The sequence below is a fragment of the Molothrus aeneus genome, chromosome 11 (assembly GCF_037042795.1).
Source record: "Molothrus aeneus isolate 106 chromosome 11, BPBGC_Maene_1.0, whole genome shotgun sequence".
Lineage (NCBI taxonomy): Eukaryota > Metazoa > Chordata > Aves > Passeriformes > Icteridae > Molothrus > Molothrus aeneus.
This window is the reverse complement of record NC_089656.1, coordinates 7811349-7834140: the sequence shown is the minus strand read 5'-3', so window position 1 is coordinate 7834140 and position 22792 is coordinate 7811349. Positions and strand designations below refer to the sequence as shown.

At 37.9% G+C, this 22792-nt stretch overlaps 1 protein-coding gene across 1 annotated transcript in view; it reads left to right on the top strand.

Moving 5' to 3' along the window:
* ITFG1 (integrin alpha FG-GAP repeat containing 1) overlaps positions 1 to 21512 on the top strand; it is a 70503-nt gene extending 48991 nt beyond the window's left edge. Inside the window, exons 11-18 of the mRNA XM_066557141.1 lie at positions 912 to 1062; positions 1324 to 1432; positions 4028 to 4071; positions 5916 to 5994; positions 15067 to 15191; positions 15798 to 15880; positions 17492 to 17609; positions 20967 to 21512. Of these exons, the coding sequence (XP_066413238.1) occupies positions 912 to 1062; positions 1324 to 1432; positions 4028 to 4071; positions 5916 to 5994; positions 15067 to 15191; positions 15798 to 15880; positions 17492 to 17609; positions 20967 to 21026 (769 nt within the window). The 3' untranslated portion in view covers positions 21027 to 21512. The remainder of the gene's footprint in view (positions 1 to 911; positions 1063 to 1323; positions 1433 to 4027; positions 4072 to 5915; positions 5995 to 15066; positions 15192 to 15797; positions 15881 to 17491; positions 17610 to 20966) is intronic.
* Positions 21513 to 22792: the final 1280 nt, after the last annotated feature.

Here is a 22792-nt window from a genome sequence, read left to right as displayed (position 1 = left end):
GCCTTTACAGAACACTGCTCTGGCTCCTGGCTCTGCCCCCACAAGGAGAGGAGGAAACTTCATCTGTTTCCATTGCTGAGGCAATGAAGGATTTTAGCAGGCTCCCAGGATACAACCTGCCTGAGGAGTTGGAGGCTGGTAAAGTGTGACATTTTCCCAGTTCCAGAAGCACTGATACATTATCAGGGAGGGTGGGAACCTTGTGTCTCCCACTGAGCCAGAGGCACCTATTGGATACTCTTTAGCGGGGAGATTTTTCTACGCTAGCCCTGGCACTCTGCTTGGTTTCTACATTTCTTGTTTAGTTTTGCACCTGTCTTTGTGTTACATGTCAGCAAGTGCCTAACTTGCTTTGTATTGCCCTATTTTTACTGCACTTTAGCAGGGTGGGTTTTGTGTTTTGTATTTTGCATGAAACAGTGGAAAACATACAAATAGAGGTTTGGTTTAATCTCAAATTTGCTTAAAACATACACTGTGTAAGAAAAAGTATTAATGGAGCTGGGATGGGAAGAAGCTGTCATGCAGTAATGAAAAAAGCATGGACATGTTTTAAATAGTGTTTAAGCTGACAGACTGTGGAAGGGATTAAGAAAAACGGCAGATAAGTTCATTTGTAGTTTTTTCAGAATAAAGTAAGGATAAGTTCAGTCCTTTGACTGAATGGTTAAGTTACTCCTGTTGGTTTGGATCCATTTATTTCATGTTTTCATTGTTATAAGTCAAGCATGACAATGATTGTAGTTCTGTCTGCAAACTCATGGATTTTTCAAGTACCCAGTAGCTGCTAGCTGAGCTTATATTACATCTAACTCCAGAGCACTTAAACTATTTAATGACAATATTTTTAAATTTCTGTAATTTAGACTTCTCTCAAGTTGGTTTATGTATTACATATGTATGTTTTACAGCAATCAACAAGCATTCTTACTAGAAAATGTCCCATGCAACAACGTGAGCTGCAAGAGCGTGCGGCGCATGTTCAGGGTGTTCTGGGAGCTCTCAGATCTCAATCAGATCAAGGATGCTGTGGTTGCCACCTTCTTTGACATCTATGAGGATGTAAGTGCAGCTCCTTACCCAGCCAACAGCCTCTGGGTGTGGCTGTGCCCATCCCTGAGCCCTGCACAGGCCTTGCCTGGGCAGCCTTGGATTGTCCTGCTGAGCTGTGGATGGCCCTCTCCATCCCAAATTGATTTGCATTATATTCATAATGTTTGAAAGATATTAAAATAAATAGCAAAGGGGTAAACTTTGCTGCTCAGCATTTTTCCCAAGCATAAATAAGCATTCTAATGTAAACTTGGGTTTTTTTTCCTCTAGGGAATCTTGGATATCATTGTGCTAAGCAAAGGCTATTCCAACAAGGACTTTGCTATCCATACATTGAAAAATAACTTTGAAGCAGATGCCTATTTTGTTAAAGTTATTGGTAAGTTATCAATGCATAATAAAGTCAAAATGGGATATTGGAAAGGATGTGAATATTTGAGTCTTTGCATATGAAGACCTTATGGTAATGTTCTGTACCTGTGCCATAGCAAGGCTGCTTTGCTGGAGTTCATGTGTGTGTGTCATGTGGGAGTGATGCAGAATTGCCTTCCAAAGGGGCTGGTTTCATTTCAGGGACTCCTGCATGGTGTGTTCTGCTTACACTGCATGATCTGTTCTGAGGGTCACTTTGCATCCCTGTGGGAGTCAATTCTGTGCTTCCAGCCCAAATCCACATGGCACAAACCACACCTTACCCTGAGAGCACAGAGTGGCCATGAACATGGCCAGGGTGTGTGAATTAATGAGAGCTGGTTTAAAAGGCTTGAGTTAAATTACAGTGTTCATAATTAGATTTTTAAACTGCATGCCCTTCTGTGTTCTTCAGCTGCAAAGGCATTGAGCTTTGAGATAATTTCTTGCCTGTCTTGCTTGATTTTTTGAGAATGAGTGAAAAATGAGGCTGTATGGGAGCCTATAGAGACAAAGCTCACTAGCAACAACTAGAGGTTCACCTTCAAAAATTGTATTTGCCTTCATGTTATTTAAATGCATCCAGTCCTCTAAAGCACACATTCTGCACACCAGAAGAGAACAGAACTGCAGTTACTGCTGGGGGCTGATGCTATTATTACTTTGTCCACAGCCTGAGCTCTGTTCTCATCGTGACAGTGTTTAATCATTTATCATGTTGGTGGAAGCCTTCTTTGAAATAATACCATGTATCTGTAGTATAATTCACAAAAGCATGCAGAAAATCCTTTGGGAAAATCTTACACTTCACAAAGCCATACTAGAACTACAATTGTGTGATATTTTAATGGAGAAGGGAGTAATTTGCAATATGCTTTTTTTTTTATTCACTCTGTGTAAATCTGTCTTAAAAACTGGGGCAAGCGTTTTTTTAGCACCCTTTTAGGGTGTGAGTATTTTTGCATAGAAACCCCAGGAAACAGGAATTAATGAGGGTCTAAAAATACTTTTACTGTGATACTGGGGAAAGTATTTCTAACAAAATGTGCTTTGTCTGATTTAGTGTATCAATAAATGCATTGTGTTCACTTATTTGGCATATGGACAATGAGAACAGCTTTGCTCATTATAACTGATGTCAAATATACTTGGCCAGGTAATTTGTTCTAGGGGTGAAACTGAACAGCAGATTTCAGTGTGCCCTTTTGCATCAAAATGGGAAGAGTTGGATCCACTTGCATCCTCACCTATGTGTAATAGATAAAATTAAAGCTGTAGTGTTAAAAGTCTATCTCTAGGTGCATATAGTCTTCGAATTCTGCTTTGCCACACACATTTGTCTTGACTATTCAGATATTGGGGGGTTTGAACTGCATAAAATATTACATCTTACTGTATATAGAAATTTCAACATTTTGGAATCACAAGCATAGAATGGTAATTTAGGAGTCTTGACAATTATTAATATTCACACCCAAATTAATAGAAAGCTTCCTTGACTAGAGCAGTGCCATTTCTGACACACACAGGGAGTGACTTCTAATCAGACTGTGAACATCTTACATGCACCCTTCAGTATTTTCCTGATCCTAAACATTTTGTACCCTTAGCTCAATGGATCCTTAAAGAAGACAGAAAATCTTTAAGAAACTCCTGATGGTTAGGATGATCTGCCCTCAAATCTGGTGCAAATCTTCATTTTCTGTCTGCCATGCTTGCTTTGTGATACCATAATTCATGGAGCAGTAATGTTTTTCCCTGGCTCAGTACCTGGTGTGCATCCTCCTCCCTGCCCATGGCCATTACTGGCCTGCTGCTCAACCAAACTGTTGTCATTACAAGTCCAAATTTTGCATCAGAATGGACCTTAGATTATTGTATGTGTGTGGGTTTTGTTGTTTTCTTCTAATACTCAGTGTGACAGGATGTCCTGGCTTACAGAACAGATGGCTTACACTGTCCCTCATTTAGGTTTTTAACAGAGATTTCTGAATGTAACTGATTTTTCAAACTAGTAAGTTTGAAACAATTAATTGGAACAAGTGTCACAGGCTTTAGATATTAATTAGCATTATATACACCTGCTTATAATACTTTTGAATTAATAGACTAAATTGGCAGTGGGATTTTGCTTGTTACAGCTTTTGTGAATTGCTTCAAACCAAGTTCTAAAATGATGCTTTGTATAGAAGGAAAAGCCTTTATCTTTTATCAGTTAAAACAGTAAAGCTGAATCTCTACCAGTATTTTAAATGGTTAGAAATGAAGAATAACGAATAAAATGTATAGTTCACTGTTTTAAAAATGTTTTAGTTTGGAATTTTCTAACGGGAAATCTGTCCTTTTGAAGCTGGTTAACCAGTGAGGTGGGGTAAAAGAGTGATGAATTTCTGCCAAGTATGCTTCCAACTGATTACATCACCATAAATCACAAAGATATTTATTTTCTTTGTGTTTTAATGGCTACCTGACACTATCACTAGACTTTGCCAGATTCCAGAGATGGTGCTTCTAAGATGGTTTGTGAACATAAACACAGCATGCTCACTTTTTGTTCTTGCAGTTCTCAGCGGCCTCTGTTCTAATGACTGTCCTCGGAAAATAACAGTAAGTGTAACCATGGCCTTGTTTGTATTTAGCCTCAAATAAGCTGAAGTCCAATTATACCAAAAACTCTCAGCATATTAAAAGAGCTATTGACTGGAATAATGTGTAATCCACGTCATGACTGGCCAACTTCTGCTTCTGTGAGACCCATAACTCTGGGCAGCTGCTGCTCAGAGCTGCAGCCGGTTGATTGTTGTTGTGCAGGAGCTTTGTTACCCACACTGGGGGCTGGGATGTACCAGAGACAGGAGGAGCTTGGGTGCCCAAACTGGGAATTGTGCCAAGTCTTGGTGGGCACTTAGAAAGTCCAGGCAAAACTGACTGTGGGGTAGGTGCAGCCACTTCTGGGCCCAACTCCAGCAGTGGCACAGCCAAGCAAAAGTGCACTGGGCTCTGATGATTCTGCAGACAGCCATACACATGTGGTGTTTTCTGTTTAGATTATTTTGTCTCCAAAGATCTGCAACTCACCCACCAAACTGCCAATTAGCAAATAGTTTAGCAATGTTCACAGTGAAAGTTGGCCTGAAAGAGGAGCTTAGAGTAATCAGAGGTAGCAGAAGCACTTTAGCTCTGCAAAAGTTTCACATTTAATTTTGACTTGAAAATAGAAAAACTGCTTCAAATGGGGCTAACCTTTGCTTCAAGCCTATTTTGAGACATGGGGTTTAATTTCTGTTGTAAAATAATGAGGTTTGATAGTATCATTAACTTAATTACAAAAATCGAGGGTTTAAAAAGCAAATCTTCACAGCAGATGTTGGTGGAAATTTCATTATTGAGATCACTGAAACACTATTGCTCCCATAGTAATAGGAGTTCTCTGACAAAGTAACATAAGGTACATTTTGCCAGAGTACTGCTGTGTGGCACCAAAAAAAATATAAATTTCACCTTATTCACTTATCTGTCATAGATCTGCATAGGTATCCCCTTTGTGGTCTCCTTAGTTTTCATTCTAATCATTTATTATTGTAGGCTTTGATCTCATCTGTCACCATTATCACTTACTCTCATGGTTTAAACTTACTACTTCTTGAGGCATGGTGTGAAACATGTCATCATCTCTTTTAATGTTCCTTCTGTAACTTACTTGAAAGTAAGTTGGATTTGATGTCCTAATATCAGCTCGAATTCAGCACTAGGAAAAAAAAACAAAAAGAAAAATTCCTTTAAAATCTGTTCTTGCAGTTGTCTCTCATCCTCTCCCTTCCCACCCATTCTTACTTAGGTGGATTTCTTATGGTTCATCACTCAGAAATGCACAACTTCCTTGGGTGTTTGTTTTTTTTATTTTTCCTCATGACTGTACTTTGATGTTTAAGTACGTTTTCTTTGTCAAGAAAATTTGCTTAAAATAGATACCAATACTTGACAAGTAACGGTTCAATCACTTTCATTAATTAAATGAAACACTGCTAAATAATGATAAAAAAGATTAAATTTGTGTTGTATTTTTCAATTCAGAAATACCTTCAAGATAGTGCATTCTCTTGGTATCAAATGTTCTGCTTTTTCAGAACATGCAGTTATTTCTTTAAATTTTTAGGGGGTTTTACTTTACTTATAGCTTCCAAGGAAACATGACTGAATAGTACAGCCTTCTTCATGAGAAACTAAACATTACTTAGCCAACTGATTACTGTGATTTTGAAAATTGATTTCCACATAATGCTATGACCAAAACAGTTGCAAGATTTTGAAGTTAAAATATAAAAAATAAATTCTTAATATAATAAAATAAATTCTTAATGTAAAAATGTTTTTCTTCAGTTTTCTGTTTAATTACTATAGCTTTTTCTGTTCCTAAAATGTTGCCTGCCTTTTTCTTTGATCCCTTGTAGCCCTTTGGAGTTAATCAGCCTGGTCCTTACATCATGTACACTACTGTAGATGCAAATGGGTACCTGAAAAATGGGTCAGGTAAGAGAAACTCACTGTGGGAATACCCAGGGCACAGTCTGGCTGTGTCTGTGCTTCTCAGCAACCTGAGGAGTTGGAAAGGTGGCAGAGGGAATGGGAATGGTTTCAATGTTGCCTTCAGTTTACAATGCCAAACCCCCAACGTTCTCTTCCTTCTTTACAGATTGCATTTTTATTACAAACATTGCAATTGCATTATTTTTTCATTTGTCCTGTTCCAGTTAGGTTTGAACAGTTGGCTGTAGCAAAAAATTTTTGGGTAAAATATCATCAGTTTGTGAAATAGCATAAGCTTCTAATTGCTTCCTAAGCAATTATGCATTAAGAAACATCAGAGGCCTTGAAATAGCTCCATACAATCCTAGGAGGCAGATGAGAAAGGATCAGGATAATATTCAGGACACACAGGCTGTGTTAGTCTGGAGTTGTTCACTACCACTGGCAGGTAACAAAATCAAATGCTGAGTAGCTTGAGGAAGCTGGAGAGGGAATTCCTGTGTCCTTCCAGGTAATGCAGGAACTGCAGGGAATCAGTGCTCAGCTAACAGGGTCAGAATCAAGGGGAAGGGGTGCTTGGTGCACCTTGTATTGGAGTTAAAGCTTTAATGGCCTGAGCTGGGGCAGCTGCTACAGGAGCAGGAGTCCAGAAACAAAGCAGCCAAAGAGAGAATCCTCCATTGGGCTGTGCTCCATATTCTAACCCCAGTTAGAGTACCCTGGGGTTTGTGCTGCCTTCCTAGGAGTGTACTGGTGGCTCCCAGAAAGCACAGGAGACTGTACAAAGTGGTTTATTAGTCTCATGTATGACTGGTAATCTTAGGACTATAATGGACTCATTTCTTGCTTAGGCAAAAATTCCAAACTCATAAGCTGAACATGATCAGTAAGTGCAGTCATCTGTAGCTGTCACTCCAGTCTCAGTTCAAATTAAACTCAGATTTTTAAAAAAAGGTTCCAGTAGTTCCAGATTATATTCTGTATAACACTAACTTAAATAAAATCAGTAATTTAGAAGGGAAAAGGCTGACATGTTAAGGTCCTGAGTCAATTTGAATCAGTGGCAAGGCTCTCACCATGAGTGTGTGCTCAAGACTGTTAATTCCACCTGGGAAAAATTAAAGAGAAAGAAGCTGTCCTGAAATACAAACCAGATAGCTGCAAAAACATGTCTTGATACTTCAGCATTTCTGTGTTTGTACATGCTTAAAAAAAGACATTTTTCAAACTCTGCACATATCTTACAAATTTGTGGAATAAAACTAGCTTGAAATTTGGACCTATTTCATGTATCATTTTCCTAATTTTTTTTCCTGTTTCTCTCTTTCAAGAACAAAAGCAAATGCATTTTTCTTAAACATTTTCTTTAGGGTTTGCTGAGTTTGGTTGGTTGTTGGTTTTTTGTTTGTGTTTGGGGCGGGGGGCAGCAGTTCTTCTGAAATGCAATGTTTTTACTATTTACTCTAAGAAACAGTTATCAAATGTGATTTAATACTGCTATATTCCCTTCACAGCTACCATGTTTACAACAATAAAAACCTAACAGAGTCCAGGCATGATGAATTTCCTTTTCTGTTCTGACATTATGAAATAACAGTAATGAATTCCAAGTGTATTTATGACCCCAGCAGCATTGCTACAGGGAATTTTCTAATGCTGTCTTTTATCAGTTTCTCAACACTAATAAGTTAATAGATTTTTTTGAGTGTGTATAATTCCTGCAAGAACTTTTGAAAGTCATGTTTTCTGAGGGTGTTACATTACGTTTGTAGCTAGATTTTCTTCTCTTGCAAATCTTATGTGTAAGATTCAGTAAATGTTCTAACTAGAATTACTGGCCTATACAGGCTGTTGTCTGGAAAAACAACCCATTACATCACAATCCTCTTTTATTTGACTATCAGGATAGATCATTTGATATATCAAATATCATCATCATTTTTGGGCCGTGTATAAACCTACAAAACATCTTTTCCACATTAAGCTTTTATTTGTATAGCATCCATCTGCTATTTTAAAACTAATTTAATTTTCATCAACCTATCTGCCTTCCTTATGTAATATTACAGGACAATCCATACTTGAAGCTTTTAATTCTCTGAAAGGAGTAATGAGCTAATCAAAATTTTAAAATAATTAATCCCTTTCCCAAGAAGTAACATGAGTAAAAACATAGTTCTTTTTCTGATGAAAAAGAAACTCAGCATTGCTTTCCATGTGCCCCTCCAAAGTCAGCTGCTGTAATTTATTGCCTTTATGGCTGCACTCAGTGGGGGAACAGTTGTTGGCTGGACCACTGCAACCAATCACCTTAAGTTATCCCTCCAGCCCTGGGCTTAAGTGCATCATAAAGTACTCAAAGCCATGGCCCCCACTCTGCTTCTGATCCCCTCAGTCCTGCAGGACTTCAGCTGTGAGTTATGGCATCTTTCATATAGGCAACATTCATGCAAAGAGTAAAATAAAAAGGCCCGTATGGCTGTCCTTATCTAATTCATTTTAAGGTTCTTTGATCTGCCAAGCCTTAACTACAGGAAATTTGCATAATTATGAGGGTTTTCTTCAAAACATTGGTAGAATTGTTCTGTCTCCTATTAACATTCCAGAATGTTGTTAAAAGATAGCAGAATAATAATTAGCATGTACTCTATGCTTTTACTTTCACGTTGCTCAATCCACTTGTAGTCTTACAAGCAATACTGTTAAATTAGCTACAAGGAGTAGCAATTGCCAACATGGGCATTAGAATGGAGAAGTTCTGGGCCTTACATCTGCAGTTAATGTCTCCACAGAACTTCTCTTCCTGAGAGGAAAATCAACTGCAACAACTTCATCAAATATTTAAGGAATTTCATGCTTGAGATCAGACCAGGTCCAGTGTAAATCCAGAAGTACACCAACTCAAATTTAAATCATGCTTTCTGATCCATGTCCTGTAACCTGCCTTCTCCCTTTTCTTTTCAAGATATTATTTTTAAGGAGATCCCACAGTTAAGTGTGAGTGTCAGCCAGGATTTTCAGCTCTACATATACATTTCCAGGCTTTTATTGGGAGAATATCTTCTGTGTTTCAGCTTGTGCTATGCACATCTGAATTTTCTCTCCTGAAGTAAAAATATGCTGATAGAATTTGAAATAAATAGGCTCATACTTGCAACTTGTGTCTATCAAACATATAAATTCTGTGGGCCAGGAACAGGTGGCAGTAAATATCTTAGATTTCCTTAAAGCCCCGTATCCATGGGAAGATGATAAGAGTGGCTTCACTGAATATGGATCAAGTCATAATTTGTTTAAGCATCTGTATGAGTGAAGCTGTGTGGACTGATGGCCTCTGCAGCTCTCATTCCAGAGCTCTTTCATTTTGCTGCTTTTGCTTTGTTTTGTTTTAAACCTTCCATGGCAGAATGACCTTTCACATGCTGTGAAGTCGTGCCCTTCTGGTTTTTTGAAATCTGCTTACTCTTCCCTGTTGTTGCATTGAGTTCTCCTGCTGTTTAACTAAATTGAATTGTGAGGTGAACACAAATGTCTAGCAGCTATTATAGTCGTGAATTTAAACATAAACATTGCAATATGTACCAGAAAAAAGGCAAAATAAGCTTATTTTCAATGGCCATTTGACACTGCAAGGTTCATTGTGTCGAATTCCACTACACAGAAAGAAGAGTGTATTCATGGAACAAGCTGGAATAATTTAATAATTGAATAGCTGCATTCAATGAGAGGGATTCTCTGTTTGCTATAGGTAGGAGTTGCCTTCTAGTATGTTTCTCTGTATAATTCTCTTTTGTTTAGAAAGCTTACTTGAACTTGTAATATTGCTTGCAATATTACCAAACCTTGGACATTTGGGCATTACAAATGATGCAGCTTCCCCTATCAGCAGTATGATAATTTTATTGTTTGAGGGGTTTTTAAGTTACCAGTTTTACTTCTATAATTTTATGGTGTAAAGATATTTTTCACAAAAATACATATTCTCATAAAAATGCATCAGGTTTGGAGTTTGGGCTTGCAGAGGTGTCCCAAGTGTTGGCAGCACTGCAATCATCGATGTCCAAGTCCCAGGAGTGCACTTTGAATTCCCTTTCCCATGTTTGTTATTTCTGGTACTCCAGAACCAGGTATTGCAGAAAAGGTTGAGAGGTGAAGCTGTGTTCTGCATTAATCTGGAATTTTCTCTTAGGGGGACTAAGGAAAAGAGACAACCAGCTGGGGAAAACAGGGAGGCACTCCCAGCCCTTAGAAAAATGAAGTTACCATTGCATATTCTAAGCAGAAAAAGAACTCTTTGACCACTACATTTCTTTTTTCCAACCAGTGACCCCCAAAGGCAATGTGAAAGGAACTAAAGTAAAGCTTTCAACTTAAGCCAAGCAATTCCATTTCTCCAACTTTATGTGAAGCTTCCAAGTTTGAAGTTGTTGGGTTTTTGTTAGATAATTTTTTTTCCTGCAAACTTCTTTGTAAATTCTTAGGCACATTCCATGGGTTTTTCATTACTATCAGTTATATTTTCCCTTTCTCTTGCAGTAAATGGTTGGCATATTTTCAAATAAAAGAAGGAGCTGCCAGCTTTGAAAAAAGGGGAAATAAATACTCAGTGCACTTTAGGCCAGTGCTGGTAATGGCAGCAGAGGAAACATCACTGCAGTGCTCCAGCTGTGCAGGGCAGGGACACTCGGTCACTGTGTGCACCCAAATCTTGACCTGCACCCAAAGTGCCTCTGTCCTGTTCCAGCTTTGCCTGGGTGCTGCTGCTCCCAGCTGGGCAGCAATCCATGCAACCTCTGCATGGCAGGTTTTGGACTCATTTTTTACTTTTTCTAGGATACATGTGTTTGTCTAATCGATATAAAAAGTCATTAATGTGCTGACCTCAGTGATGGTACAGAAGAATTTACATGCAAGTGTGAGACTAAAAGACACACTTTTGGAATCCTGAATAGTATTACTGAATTTTGAATTACACAGAATGGCTTCTAATTGGCTAATTAAATGCAAATAATATTTTGCTAAGAAAAGCATAATAAAAATAATTATAAGAAATGCTTCAGGAAACCACAAGTTTGAAATCAGATTTTCCATTAGTCTTTCAGTTTTGTGTCGTGATCTTGCATGTTCTGCTGTTATTTCACAAAAGAGGTGTATTTAAACTGACTGAACACTATCAGTATTGTGCATCTATTTCTGTAGGTTCAGTGAGGCTGTTCCTAAATGCAGTACCAGGTGTTGTCAGTGCTGTTTAAACAAGAGAAGCCGTTGCTCCTACACGGAACTGCAGCCACTTTCCCCTCACAAAGTTCAATTCTTCAGCCTGAAATAAGCTGTTGAGGACATTTCAGTTCAGCTCAGGGGAGAACAGGCTACCCTTGAGCTTTCAGCAAGTTTACATCAGGATAATGGAAACAGAAGGAAAATGACTTAATTCAGGTATAAAAGAACAAGTACTGGATCTGTCACAGACAACACATGGCTCTGGTTGTCAGACAAGACTTTAGAAAGGTTAATGATATGAATTGCTTCCAATTTTATATGCCAGACTTCAGAGGTAAGGAGATTGATTCCAAAAGGTCCAGAATGGTTTCTGAATATCAAACTCTGCAAAATCTTCTGAGGTTTGGCTGCCTAACATCATTACCATTTTCTTACAAATTTGATCTCCGATAGGCTGAAACCACAGAAAACCATGTCCTAAAATTATGGGGATTTTACTCTGCCCAAGGTTTTTTGAAGCAATAAACTTAATGATTTATGATTTAAGACAAGAATATATATACCACCACTAATACCAATACCATAGCCCATGATATCTGCATGCTTTGAAATGGCATTTTTGAAAAAAGAAGCTTAAGGCAAAATACATAGTATTGAATAGTCTTAAAGGTAGTATTAAAAAGAAATTATGTGTAGCATGATCAGGAGAAGGTTTTTCAAGTCTTGTTTATAATGACAGTTCTATGGATGAGGTAAAACCAACTGTGAATCAGCAGCCACTTCCTCCATCTTGCCTACACTGACTTCCAAAAACCTAAAGAACAATTTGAATGTAAGAAATAAATCCCACTTCCCTCCTTGAAGATGTAAAACTATTTTCAGATTTTCTTGAAACAAGTAGAAAGTTGTTTCCAGTAGTTTTACAAGAGGAGAAATTGCTGTGGTTGCTATTTAATTAAATTTTAAATATTTTCATAAGTAAATTAATTACCAGTGACTGGGAACCTCAGATAATGTCAATAAACTCTTGACAGTACTCTCTGTTATTTCTCCTTTTATTTTTCATCTTGGTTCAGGGCTTTATGTTTCTCAGGTGAGCAGTTGTCATTCTTAATTAGTTGGTTGCAATTCTATGTGGAACTTTTCAGTAAGCATCAAACAGAATTTATGATAGATATAGGCTGAGGAAAGCAAGGAAGAGTCTCAAAGTTCTCCTGTGCTTAGTCAGCTTTAGTAAACTGGAACCTTCTACATGCTATCATCCTGCTTAGCTAACACCTCCCAATTTTAAAGGCAAATAAAAAATAAGTATATGCACATTTCTGCCTGCTGTGTAGAAGAAAACATTCTTCTCTGACCTTTGCAAATGATCTATTTACATCCTGAAGCATAAGATTTTGTTATCCTTATCTTAGGCATAAGAACCAGCATTAGTAGCCATGAAATTATTCAGTGCTTTAAGAATTCTAGCTGCAGTATGTGACTCTCTAACCTCTTTAAGGCTGACTGCACACAGGATATGACATTTTCTTCTATTCTCTTTAATTTAGTTGACATTCATTTCATTTGTAAGTTGAAAGAAAAAAGCAAGATCTTAGTTGCAGTCTTCTCATGATCCGAAATATTTCACTCAAAAGTAATTCTAAAAGCTTTTCAATGTTACAGCAGTACCTTGTTCTTTTGGGGAAAGTCCTTCAGCATGCAGCATTAGTGAAAAATGCTAAAAGAAAATCTTTCTTATATTGCAGTATGATCAAGTAACACACCTGGTCTGTTTCTATAACCAAGTCAAATTAAATACACCCACCTTTGCTCCTGACTATTGTATATTGGTAACTGGAGGTGTCAGATATTATGTACTTTGAGAATTACTTCTAGTTTAGATTTGGATACTGACACCTGGAGATTGAGCAGTTTAGCCAAGATCATGTTAGGGAAGTCACTGGCAAGGCAGGGACAGACTGAGGACAAACCCTCTGCTGTCCTATCCTGTGTTATCTCAACTTCCTGGAAAAATCCCTGTTCCTAAAGAGAAAAGCTGCTCAGTCAGTGCTTTGTGCCACATCTTCTGTAATTGAGAAATCTACCCAACAATGTGCACAGTACACCTTGTCCTCACAATAGAGACCTGAATGTATAAATCCAACTTCAATATTTCCTCGTCTGCTTGCTTATTACATGGTTCTACGTGAGGAAAAAATAAATCTAAAATGTGTATTATCATTAGGAAGACCATTATTGTTTCTTTTTGCTAATAGCATTTTGGCTTAATAAAAAGATAACTGCATCAACTGATTTTTCAGATCTTAGCTGACATTTACCATGCTTTTTAAAATATAGTTATTATAATTCTAAATGCACAATAATACAGAATATTTACTTCCTGATTAAGCAGGCTTGTTTCAAAACATGCCTGACAGCATAAGGCAAGTGGCTTCCTCAAGAGCTGGTAGGGGAAGGGAGGTTCACAAAAGCAGAGCCATGAAGTAATCACTGTAATGAGCAGGGTTCAGAACCCCCAGCCTGCACTACCAGGAGTTTGTCCCCAGAGGAGCGTGCAGGAGCTGAGGAGCTGCTGCTGGAAGTGGTGTCTCTTGTCCCTATTGAAGTGCTGCTGTGTTGTGGCCAGTGCCACTTACTGACATCTCTAGGATGCCAGGAGGGGGGTTTGGTTTGTCTTGAATGGATATTTGGCTTTGCCAAAGGAGTGGTAGTGGTGAGTGAGGAGTTTTTCCTGCCCCTGTGTTCAGCACAGCTATGCAGAATGTTGTCAAGTGCTGCCTCCTGAATCAAGCCTTGGATGGGAGTGTGGAGAGGTAAAAAGGACTTGGCTGTAAATTCACTACAAAATATGGATTCCTGTTCTTCAGTTCACATTCTGTTGCATTTTGTTGTTTAACTTATAATTTCCAGTTTCAGGCATAATCTATTAGGGATCAAAGCTGAGAGAAATCTGACGCTCTAAAAATTCTGACTAAATCACAACCTTGTGAAAAGCTGTTTCTGTTGGTCACAGAAACCCATTTGTGGTTGTCAAGTGTCCCTTGCACTCATTCCTGTTTAATCTGGTGAAGGCTGAATTCACTGTGGTGCTTCTGAGATGCTGATACTGTTCCTGCAGTGGGAGCAGCTCACTTGCTAAGAGAACAAAGAACCCACACAGGAGCTGAATCTGTTGGCCAGAAATTAAACTATTAGAAGATTTTTTTAATTTAAGTGCACTACCTGGATACTTTGGAAATGGGATGCCAGTGAACTTGTTGATAACTGCAACACTCGTCTGTTTCCCCACTGCCTTTTCAGGAAACCAAGAATCTTGTTTTCTATCTACAGTTTCTTCTATAATTAACTTGCAACCACTGCAATCCTGTTTTCATTAAATTAATTTATTCTTTGAAAATTTGTTCATGAGAATTTACTTAGCTAATTTTGTGACAGTAGTAATTACAGTTTAACACTGACAAGAATTAAAGTGAACCTTCACATGTTGAGTCTAATCTTGTAAAACAGTGGGCAAGAAACTTGGCACTAATCATATAAAAATACATACAGATAGTTGATTTCTTCTCAGCTTGTAACAAATAATGGAGATTTGAGTTAACATAGAAATAGTACTCACAAGAATATGTAAAGTATGTAAGCTCTTCTCCAAATGAGTACTCCCAGGTAGTTTGGAAATGTGGGACTGAGCTTTAAGAATTAAATAATCACGCAATTGGTGAAAATCTTTAAACATTTTTATTACTGACGGGGGAATGTGTACTTGTGTAGCAAGTTGGTCTTTGGGGGTTGATTGATTGGGGTTTTTTTCCCCCTAAAATACCCACTTGGGCTTCCTTTGTGCTTTGCTTGCAGCTGGCCAGCTCAGCCAGTCAGCGCATTACGCTCTGCAGCTGCCCTACAACGTGCTGGGCCTGGGCCGCAGCGCCAACTTCCTCGACCACCTGTACGTGGGCATCCCTCGGCCCCTGGGAGAAAAGGTGGGTTGGCATTTAGATTGTCAAGCTAATTGTTTATGGTGCTACTTTTCTAAGAGACTTTGGATGGAAATGCTGCTGGGACACTTCTTTTTCATTCTCTGAAGTAAGAATATCAAAGTAAGTTTGCATACAGAAAGGTTTGCCCAAAAGAACCAGTTTGCCCAATTTTTTGAGGAGTGTATAAACTCTGAAGCTCTGAAGCCAAAATAAAACCAAAAGATGACTGAAACTGTCTATAAAAGTGAGGTACTCAAATGGGCCAAATTCTGGTTTGGAAAATTGTTTTGCCTGCCTCCTTTGTAGAATCAGTTCTTTTCTTCTTTCCCTATTGTGTTGTTGCTTTGTACTTTTAAAGCAGATGCTGTGTTTCATGTCAGTAATAGTTATTTTGCTTTTTACTTTTGGGGGGTGGGTTTTAAAGCATTTTGGAGCTTTCAGAGTAACAGGCAACAAAGATAAAGGGATAAATCACTTACATTTAAAGTTTTTTTTTTTTAAAACCCACAACGTTTTTATTTCTTCTTTTGTATGTTTCAACAGAGAATTTCTTTGCTTGTATGTATGTTGGTTTGCTAGGAATTGACACAGCCTTTGTTTTTCTTTCAGTCTATAAGAAAACAAGAATGGACAGCTATTATACCAAACTCCCAGCTTATAGTCATTCCCTATCCTCATAATGTTCCTCGAAGGTAATGTCATCATTTGGATTTGGACTTCCTAAAATTACATTAATGCACAGTGTAAATTAGGCATTATGTGTAGGTTTAGAAATAGTTACTTGTATAGAAAGTTACTGAAGAACAAGGGCAGGGGGTCAGTGCTGAGCTGGAGCTGAAAATGCTGCTCAGGTATTTCCACAGCCTCTCAGATGGTGCCTATAAACAATCTACTAAAAAACAACCCTATTACCGGCTCAGGCAAACAATCAAAATGTATTACTAGCTCCACTCCTGTAAATAATAACATACTTGCTAGATTTAACAACATCCTCAGTGACAAATTATAAACATGGTAATGGTTGAATTAAGCATTTTTGTCTCACCAAACATGCAATTTCTGTCTGGTTCCATACAAAAGCTTTGCTTCAGCCCTTCTGAATGCAGTAGCTGTTGCTACAGGAATTAATGTTTGCCTCTAAGTAAAGGTGAATGGGTTGGTTGCACGAGAGCTTGAACATAGAATTCACTTTGCAATTAAAATGTTTCTCCCAGAAAGAGAGCATGTTTCTCTTTTTGCTATTAGAGAAAACATTAGTCAAATATTCCAGCTGCATTTTGCCGCTTGATCTACCAGTGAGGTCAGTTGCATTTATCATGCAGAAATGATTCTGACATCAGTTCAGCACTTAATTTTACTAGAGAACAAATAACAGTGGAGAAATGATGTGCTGCTTGAGTTGCTAATTAACAACCACAGAAATAACATCTGCCAGATGAAAATTTAGTTACAGTCTTGAGGTATTTAAAGGTATGTGTTATGCAAAACCATTTCTGTTACGGTATCCTTAAACTATTTTTGCTTTTGTATAAAGTGGGTTTATGGACATTGTAGAATAGCAGAGGATGGAATCCCCAGAAGAAATCTGATTTCATAATAAAAGCTTCTTAATTTATATATTTTTATAACACAGGTATGTGATTTCCTGAGAGGCCTCAACACAGAGCCTGCTGCTGACAGCTTTCCCATGATAGGAAAGCTGTACTACAAAAAGGGGGTTCCCTGGGCCTCAGGACCTCACATGATTTGAGATGTTTTCCAGGAGCCCTAAAGGGTTTAGTTTTGTTGATCTTCAGCCGTAATCAACTGCTTATGTTTAGAACTGCAGTTGCCCCTGGGTAAACTTCAGAAAAAGAGAACTGGGCCCATGAGCCTGTCCAAGAGGAGCTTCTCATGTGGTGGAGAAATCTTCCAGGGTTATTTTCCCCTGCTGCTCCATGTCCCCAGGCCCTAGGCATTCCAGTGAAAGGTTTCCTTATGCATTTTGCTTCGTCCTAGGCAAGGGCAGTAGATAAATCTCCTAATGAGAAAAAGCTAATTCCCTGAGGATATCCATAGCATTCATGAAAAGTTAAACAGAAACTGTACTTAGACATGGTATTGCTCAAAAATAATTCTATTAAGCCATGTATTTCCAAGTAAACATCATTAAGCTTCAGTCTCTAAATAGAGCTGCTCATTTCTAGACCAGGTTGTCACCTGTCTTACCCTAACAGGTTCTTTTCATCTTTGTAAGCAAAATCTGTTTTCTGCTTCTTAATGAAGGGTATTAATGTTTCCTTGGATTTTCTTCTTTTGTATAGCTGGAGTGCCAAGTTGTATTTGACCCCAAGTAACATTGTACTGCTAACAGCTATAGCCTTAATTGGTGTCTGCGTTTTCATCCTGGCAATAATTGGCATATTACATTGGCAGGAAAAGGTAAGCTAATTCACTAGAATATTTTATTTAACACTCCCTAATATTTTACAGACCTGTACATTGGGGGTTTTTTTACATTTTTCTACAGTATAGTAACTTCTGACACAGACTGAATTGTGACAAAAGGTGTTACTACTAATCCAATGTTTACCACAAGTTTAAAATTTGGCATTATTTTTATTTAAGCTCTAAGACACTTGAGCTTGTCCATGTTGCTCTTCATTTCCTTTTTTCCATTAAGCTGTTACTTCCAATTGAAATGAGCCATCTTTGTTTCATATCTAAGCTTTCCATTTTGCAGTTTTAAGGAGAACTGTTTTGGAAAAATGGAACATAAACTCAGTTTACTTACCTTGAGTTCTGCTGGTAATCTAAAAACAAGGACAAAGTCTTTTTTGTGTAACCCTCTTTGCTGGTTGCACTGACATTAGCATTCAGGAACATATAGGGGGTCAATTGTGCATATTGGCTGCTTTGCTGTCTGGGTCTGAATTACACATGCAGGATATAGAAATCCATTGATTTGAAGAAGCATTTTGAAAGGGGCCTTTCTTGTCACAAAAGAAATGCATTCCCATTTTTCTTAACTATGCTCAGTTCACAAGCATACCCAGCTGGCAGAGTTGCCAATAAATGTTACTACATACCCAAACCATAATCTTAGCTGTCAGATAAAATTACTGCACATTCTGACATGGTATAACTGTTTGTTTTTGTGATGGTGGAAATAAAATGACCTTGTTAAACATTCAGACAAGTTTGCGCATGCTTCATATTTAAATGTCATTTGTCTGTCAGTCTTCACTCTTCAAAATGTTAAATACAGTCTCCAACTAATAATAAAGCTGGGAATAAGACACACAAAGCAAAGAAATACAAAGTTTATGATGGCTGTCATTAGTATGTCCTGCTGTACCAGTAAAGCACTGCTCACTTGTAGCTCAGGGCTGGGCACTGCCTGCGTTTAATTCTCTCTCCAACATTTCTTTAGCAAACAAGAATAGCAGAAAAAGTACTTGGACTTTGAGTTGAGGAAGGATTATCTATGTATAATTCTATCTGGAGAAATGGAGATTAAATGGCAACATTCAAACTGTTTTTATTTCATAATTCAAGCATTGTAGAGTAAGGAAGGACTGAGCCCAGAGTGCTTTTAGAGCTGTTTTCAGTCCCAGGTGTGTATGAAAGAAGTGGTATATTGGTTATATTGTAAACTCATTTCCAACTCTGCAGCACAAAACAGGCACAAATATTTGGACAAATTGTGTGTATTTTCAGACCATTGTATAAACATGTATTAATTCCTATATTCTTCCTATATGTTTAGAAGTGGTTGAGATACTGAACAGCTAAGAATGTTCACCAAAGCTGTGTTGTGCATCACTGACATGTGTAAAGTTAAACTCCAAAGTTCCTTGTTTCTAAGCTTGTTCTTAGTTTACTGTCTCTCGGCAATCCTCTCCCAAAAATACTGTCCTGGCTAAATGCCTGTCCTTTGCTGATCTCTGGAGTACATGCAGCAAAGAAAGGCAGGGGAAATGAACTGGCACTTAAAATCTTTTCTTTCCCCCAGAGAGCGTATGTTACTGTAAGCTGCAGTGTTTTATTCAGCAGTTTAAATAAATCCTGGACTTTGACCTCTGCAGATAAATAGTAGCAGGAGCCCTTTGTCTACACTAGTTCTTACACACTCATCTCCAGCCAGGTATTGGAGTACTGAAATAACTGTTGGGTTTAAGGGTAGGTGTTGCTCTGTCCTGCCTTAGAAATTTTAAATGCATTGAAGAAAAAAAAGCTTTGAAATCTCAGTTACTAGATTTTAGTTTTGATACACCAAATGAAAGAGAAAATGAGGAAGAATTGACACCATTATTCATCTTACAACAAAGACAATCTTGCTACATTTGCTACAGCCCTCAATAGTCCTTATTCTCATTCTTGAGAACTTGCTTTGGGGTCGTGAGGCCAGTCATGGAAACACTGCACAGTGATGGAAATAGTGCTGGAGAGGCTTTGCTGGATCCAGCAGAGTATCAGTTACTGTCAAATTTGAAGCAGTAATTTTTTAAGGAAGAATACAAGAAATGGAGTGGAAATTGTTTCCTAAGTGAGACTGAAATTTTGTGGAATGTGACAAGCATTTCAGTGTAGGAAAGAGTGTGCCACTCCCTCCTTCCCACCCCTTTTCTGACATCCAGAATACTACTGACACTGATAAAGTCCCTGCCAAAAAAGCCAGACTGATATATCTTAAACCTCACTGACAGCTCTGCTGCTGCTACAAAATGCAGTAAAATCCATATTTAATCCAGTGGAGTTGCTATCACACATAAACATTGTGTAATGAGGAAGTCTTTGGCCTTGAGCCAAAGCAGAAGATGAACTCTCATGGCAGAAGACGGGCACTGATTTCTGCCACAATTGTTGTGTATTTTTATCAACTGAGACACAGTTCTGAATGCCCACGCAGCACCTACTGGAGAGGCTTCTCTTCATTTTACTCCTTTAGAAAAACAAAAAAGAAAGAAAGTACATGGGTCTGTGCAAGCTAAAAAGCATTTCAATCTGCTTTGCCAAATTCTCTCATGCTGGGATTTACACATACTGTCTGTCATGACACAAGCACAAGTTTGCACTCAGTATTCAAGAATCTTGAAGAAATGCTTCCATCCTCTGTTAAGTGCTTTAGCACACGAGAGGAGACGTGGGAGAGGACTTGTTTTGACACATGACATGAATTCTAGGTGCAATTTAAATATGCTGGTTTTTTCCAAGCACCACCCAATTCATTCTTTCAGCAGGTCAGTGTGTGTTCTGCATAAATAAGCAGGGAAATGCATCCTACTTCACATTTTCATAATACAAACAAAAGACACAGAATATTTTTCACCTACTTGGTGCTGTTAGTTGTTGGTTGAACTGCTGTCTTGCTCTAAAGTTGCATTTAACAGAATGTTTTTTTAAATGAGATTCTTTGTGCGTGTAACATAAATTACATTTACAGTTAGTCCAGAGTAATTTCATCTTATATTTCTAATGTAGACAAAATGGATACCAGGAAACAGTCTTCAGGTTTGAATTATTCCTTTTAAAAAGCATTATTAGAAATAACAGAAAAGAATGGGTCATAAATACTACAACAGCAGAGCAGTAACAGCAGAAGCCAATTTTGTGTAGATTATTGCTATTTCAAGCTGACATAATTTAAAAGTTAATTGTTGGGGCTTTTACTAAGCCTTTTTGCCTTTTGTTAAATGGCTTGAAAAAAATCAACCATTCTCTGACACTTGACAGCTCATTTCTGTAACAGTGTTGCTCTAGATTCCACAAAGTGGTTTTTTTATTATTATTTTTCAGAAAGCAGATGACAGAGAGAAGCGACAGGAGGCTCATCGGTTCCATTTTGATGCTATGTGACATGCCTTAATATTTATGAAGGAGCAGCTACTCATTTGCTTAATTGAAAGACTAAATTCTGATTTTTAAAATTATTACCATGGAAGTACTGTTGGTGTGTTATTTGTAAATGTTGCATTATCTGGTATTTATTTGGAAAGTATTAAAATTAGACCTGAATGTCTCACAAGGCCTTTCAGTTAAGAGACTGTATATAATAGCATTTGGCCTTTATTTAACAGAACTGTAAATTTATTTTTCTTAGTAAAGGGATCAGTTGCATGTACCATTGTTTATGTACCAATTCTTTAGTAATATTTGATAGAAAGAAAGGTATGTAAATGAAGTGTAGCATTTCAGCAAGCAGAATACCTTGTATCACTTGAATTGGTCTTGTCCTTTGTTCATTCCTGCAAAACAACCTGGTTTTTGAAAATTAAACTTGTGCAATTTCTCAGATATTAATTGTTAATTGTTTTGATTGTATTAAATGGTGCTTAACCTAAAGTATTCTGTATTTTTCTTTGTTTAAATCCATATGTGCAATAGTTAAAGAGCTTAAGAATTAGAGAACCAAAAGGAACCTGCAGTGTGATGTGAGTTCACTCATCCTGGGATGGATGCAGTATTTATGTGTGCTACTTCTACAGAGAAGACAACGCATTAAAAAATTAAAATCATAAAAATGTATCACCATTACACAAACTGCTTTTATAATTAAACTACAACTGCATTTGTTTTAGAAAGGCACAATGTTGTTATGAAAGTAACTATTTTTTTAACATAAGAAAGGTATGGGATTTTTTTGTTTGGTTTTGTTCTTCAAGAAGTTAAATGAAACATTATTGAGGGGAGATTGAGGATTGACACACTAAAATGTATTGCTTATTTCTAAGTGATGAGATATGCAAAGATTAAATTAAGAATGTAATAGGACACTCAGAATAATCAATGCACATTTTCCATGTACACTGCCATGGCCAAGTTTCATAAGGCTGTAATAATGACAGAAGACAGTGTCACTCAACTTTAGATATTTTAAGTGGTAATAAAGTAATGGTTGCTCAGTGTACTTGGGATCCTGGAAGAACCTCTGAGAATAATCATGTTTTTATTTTCCATGAGTTTACACTATTAATTCTGCAGTTACATCAGTTAATTTGCATTCCTAATACTGTTTGATAACCTAGACCATCCTTCTCAACAAACTGCAAGCGTTGGTTGTCAAGGCACTCCCGTGTGCAGGGGGTCCCTGCCGGGGCTGGCACCTCCCTGGAGCGTTCCCTGTGTGTGGCAGGGCAGCCCCTGGGCAGACAGGAGGGAGCAGGTCCGGAGCTGGGCTGGTGGTGCTCACCCTGAGTGCCAGTCAGCCCCGGGGTTACCATGGCAGTGCTGAACACTGACCCATTCACAGAGCAGCCCCGAGCCAGCAGGCACAGCAGCCTTGTGTGCTCAGTGTCCTGAGCTCTGAAGGTTCACTGGGTATTTCCAACATGCACTGATCACATGCCAGCACAAGAGACTCTCATGGCACATTACTGTTATTATTCAGGATAGAATATTTCCTTCATGCACACCTTCAATTTTTCTCATGAAAAGCTATTTTTTTTTAGATAAATACTTAATGCTTTTGGTCTTTTTAAACCCCATTGATAGAATTGGCTCCTACCAGCAAAAGAAAGAACTAATTTCATGATTAGGAGGATCCACAGTTCAATATATTTTCCTGTCTTTTTCAGATGGTTGGAGAATAATGCTAAATGCAAAATGCACTGGGGTAGCAAAGT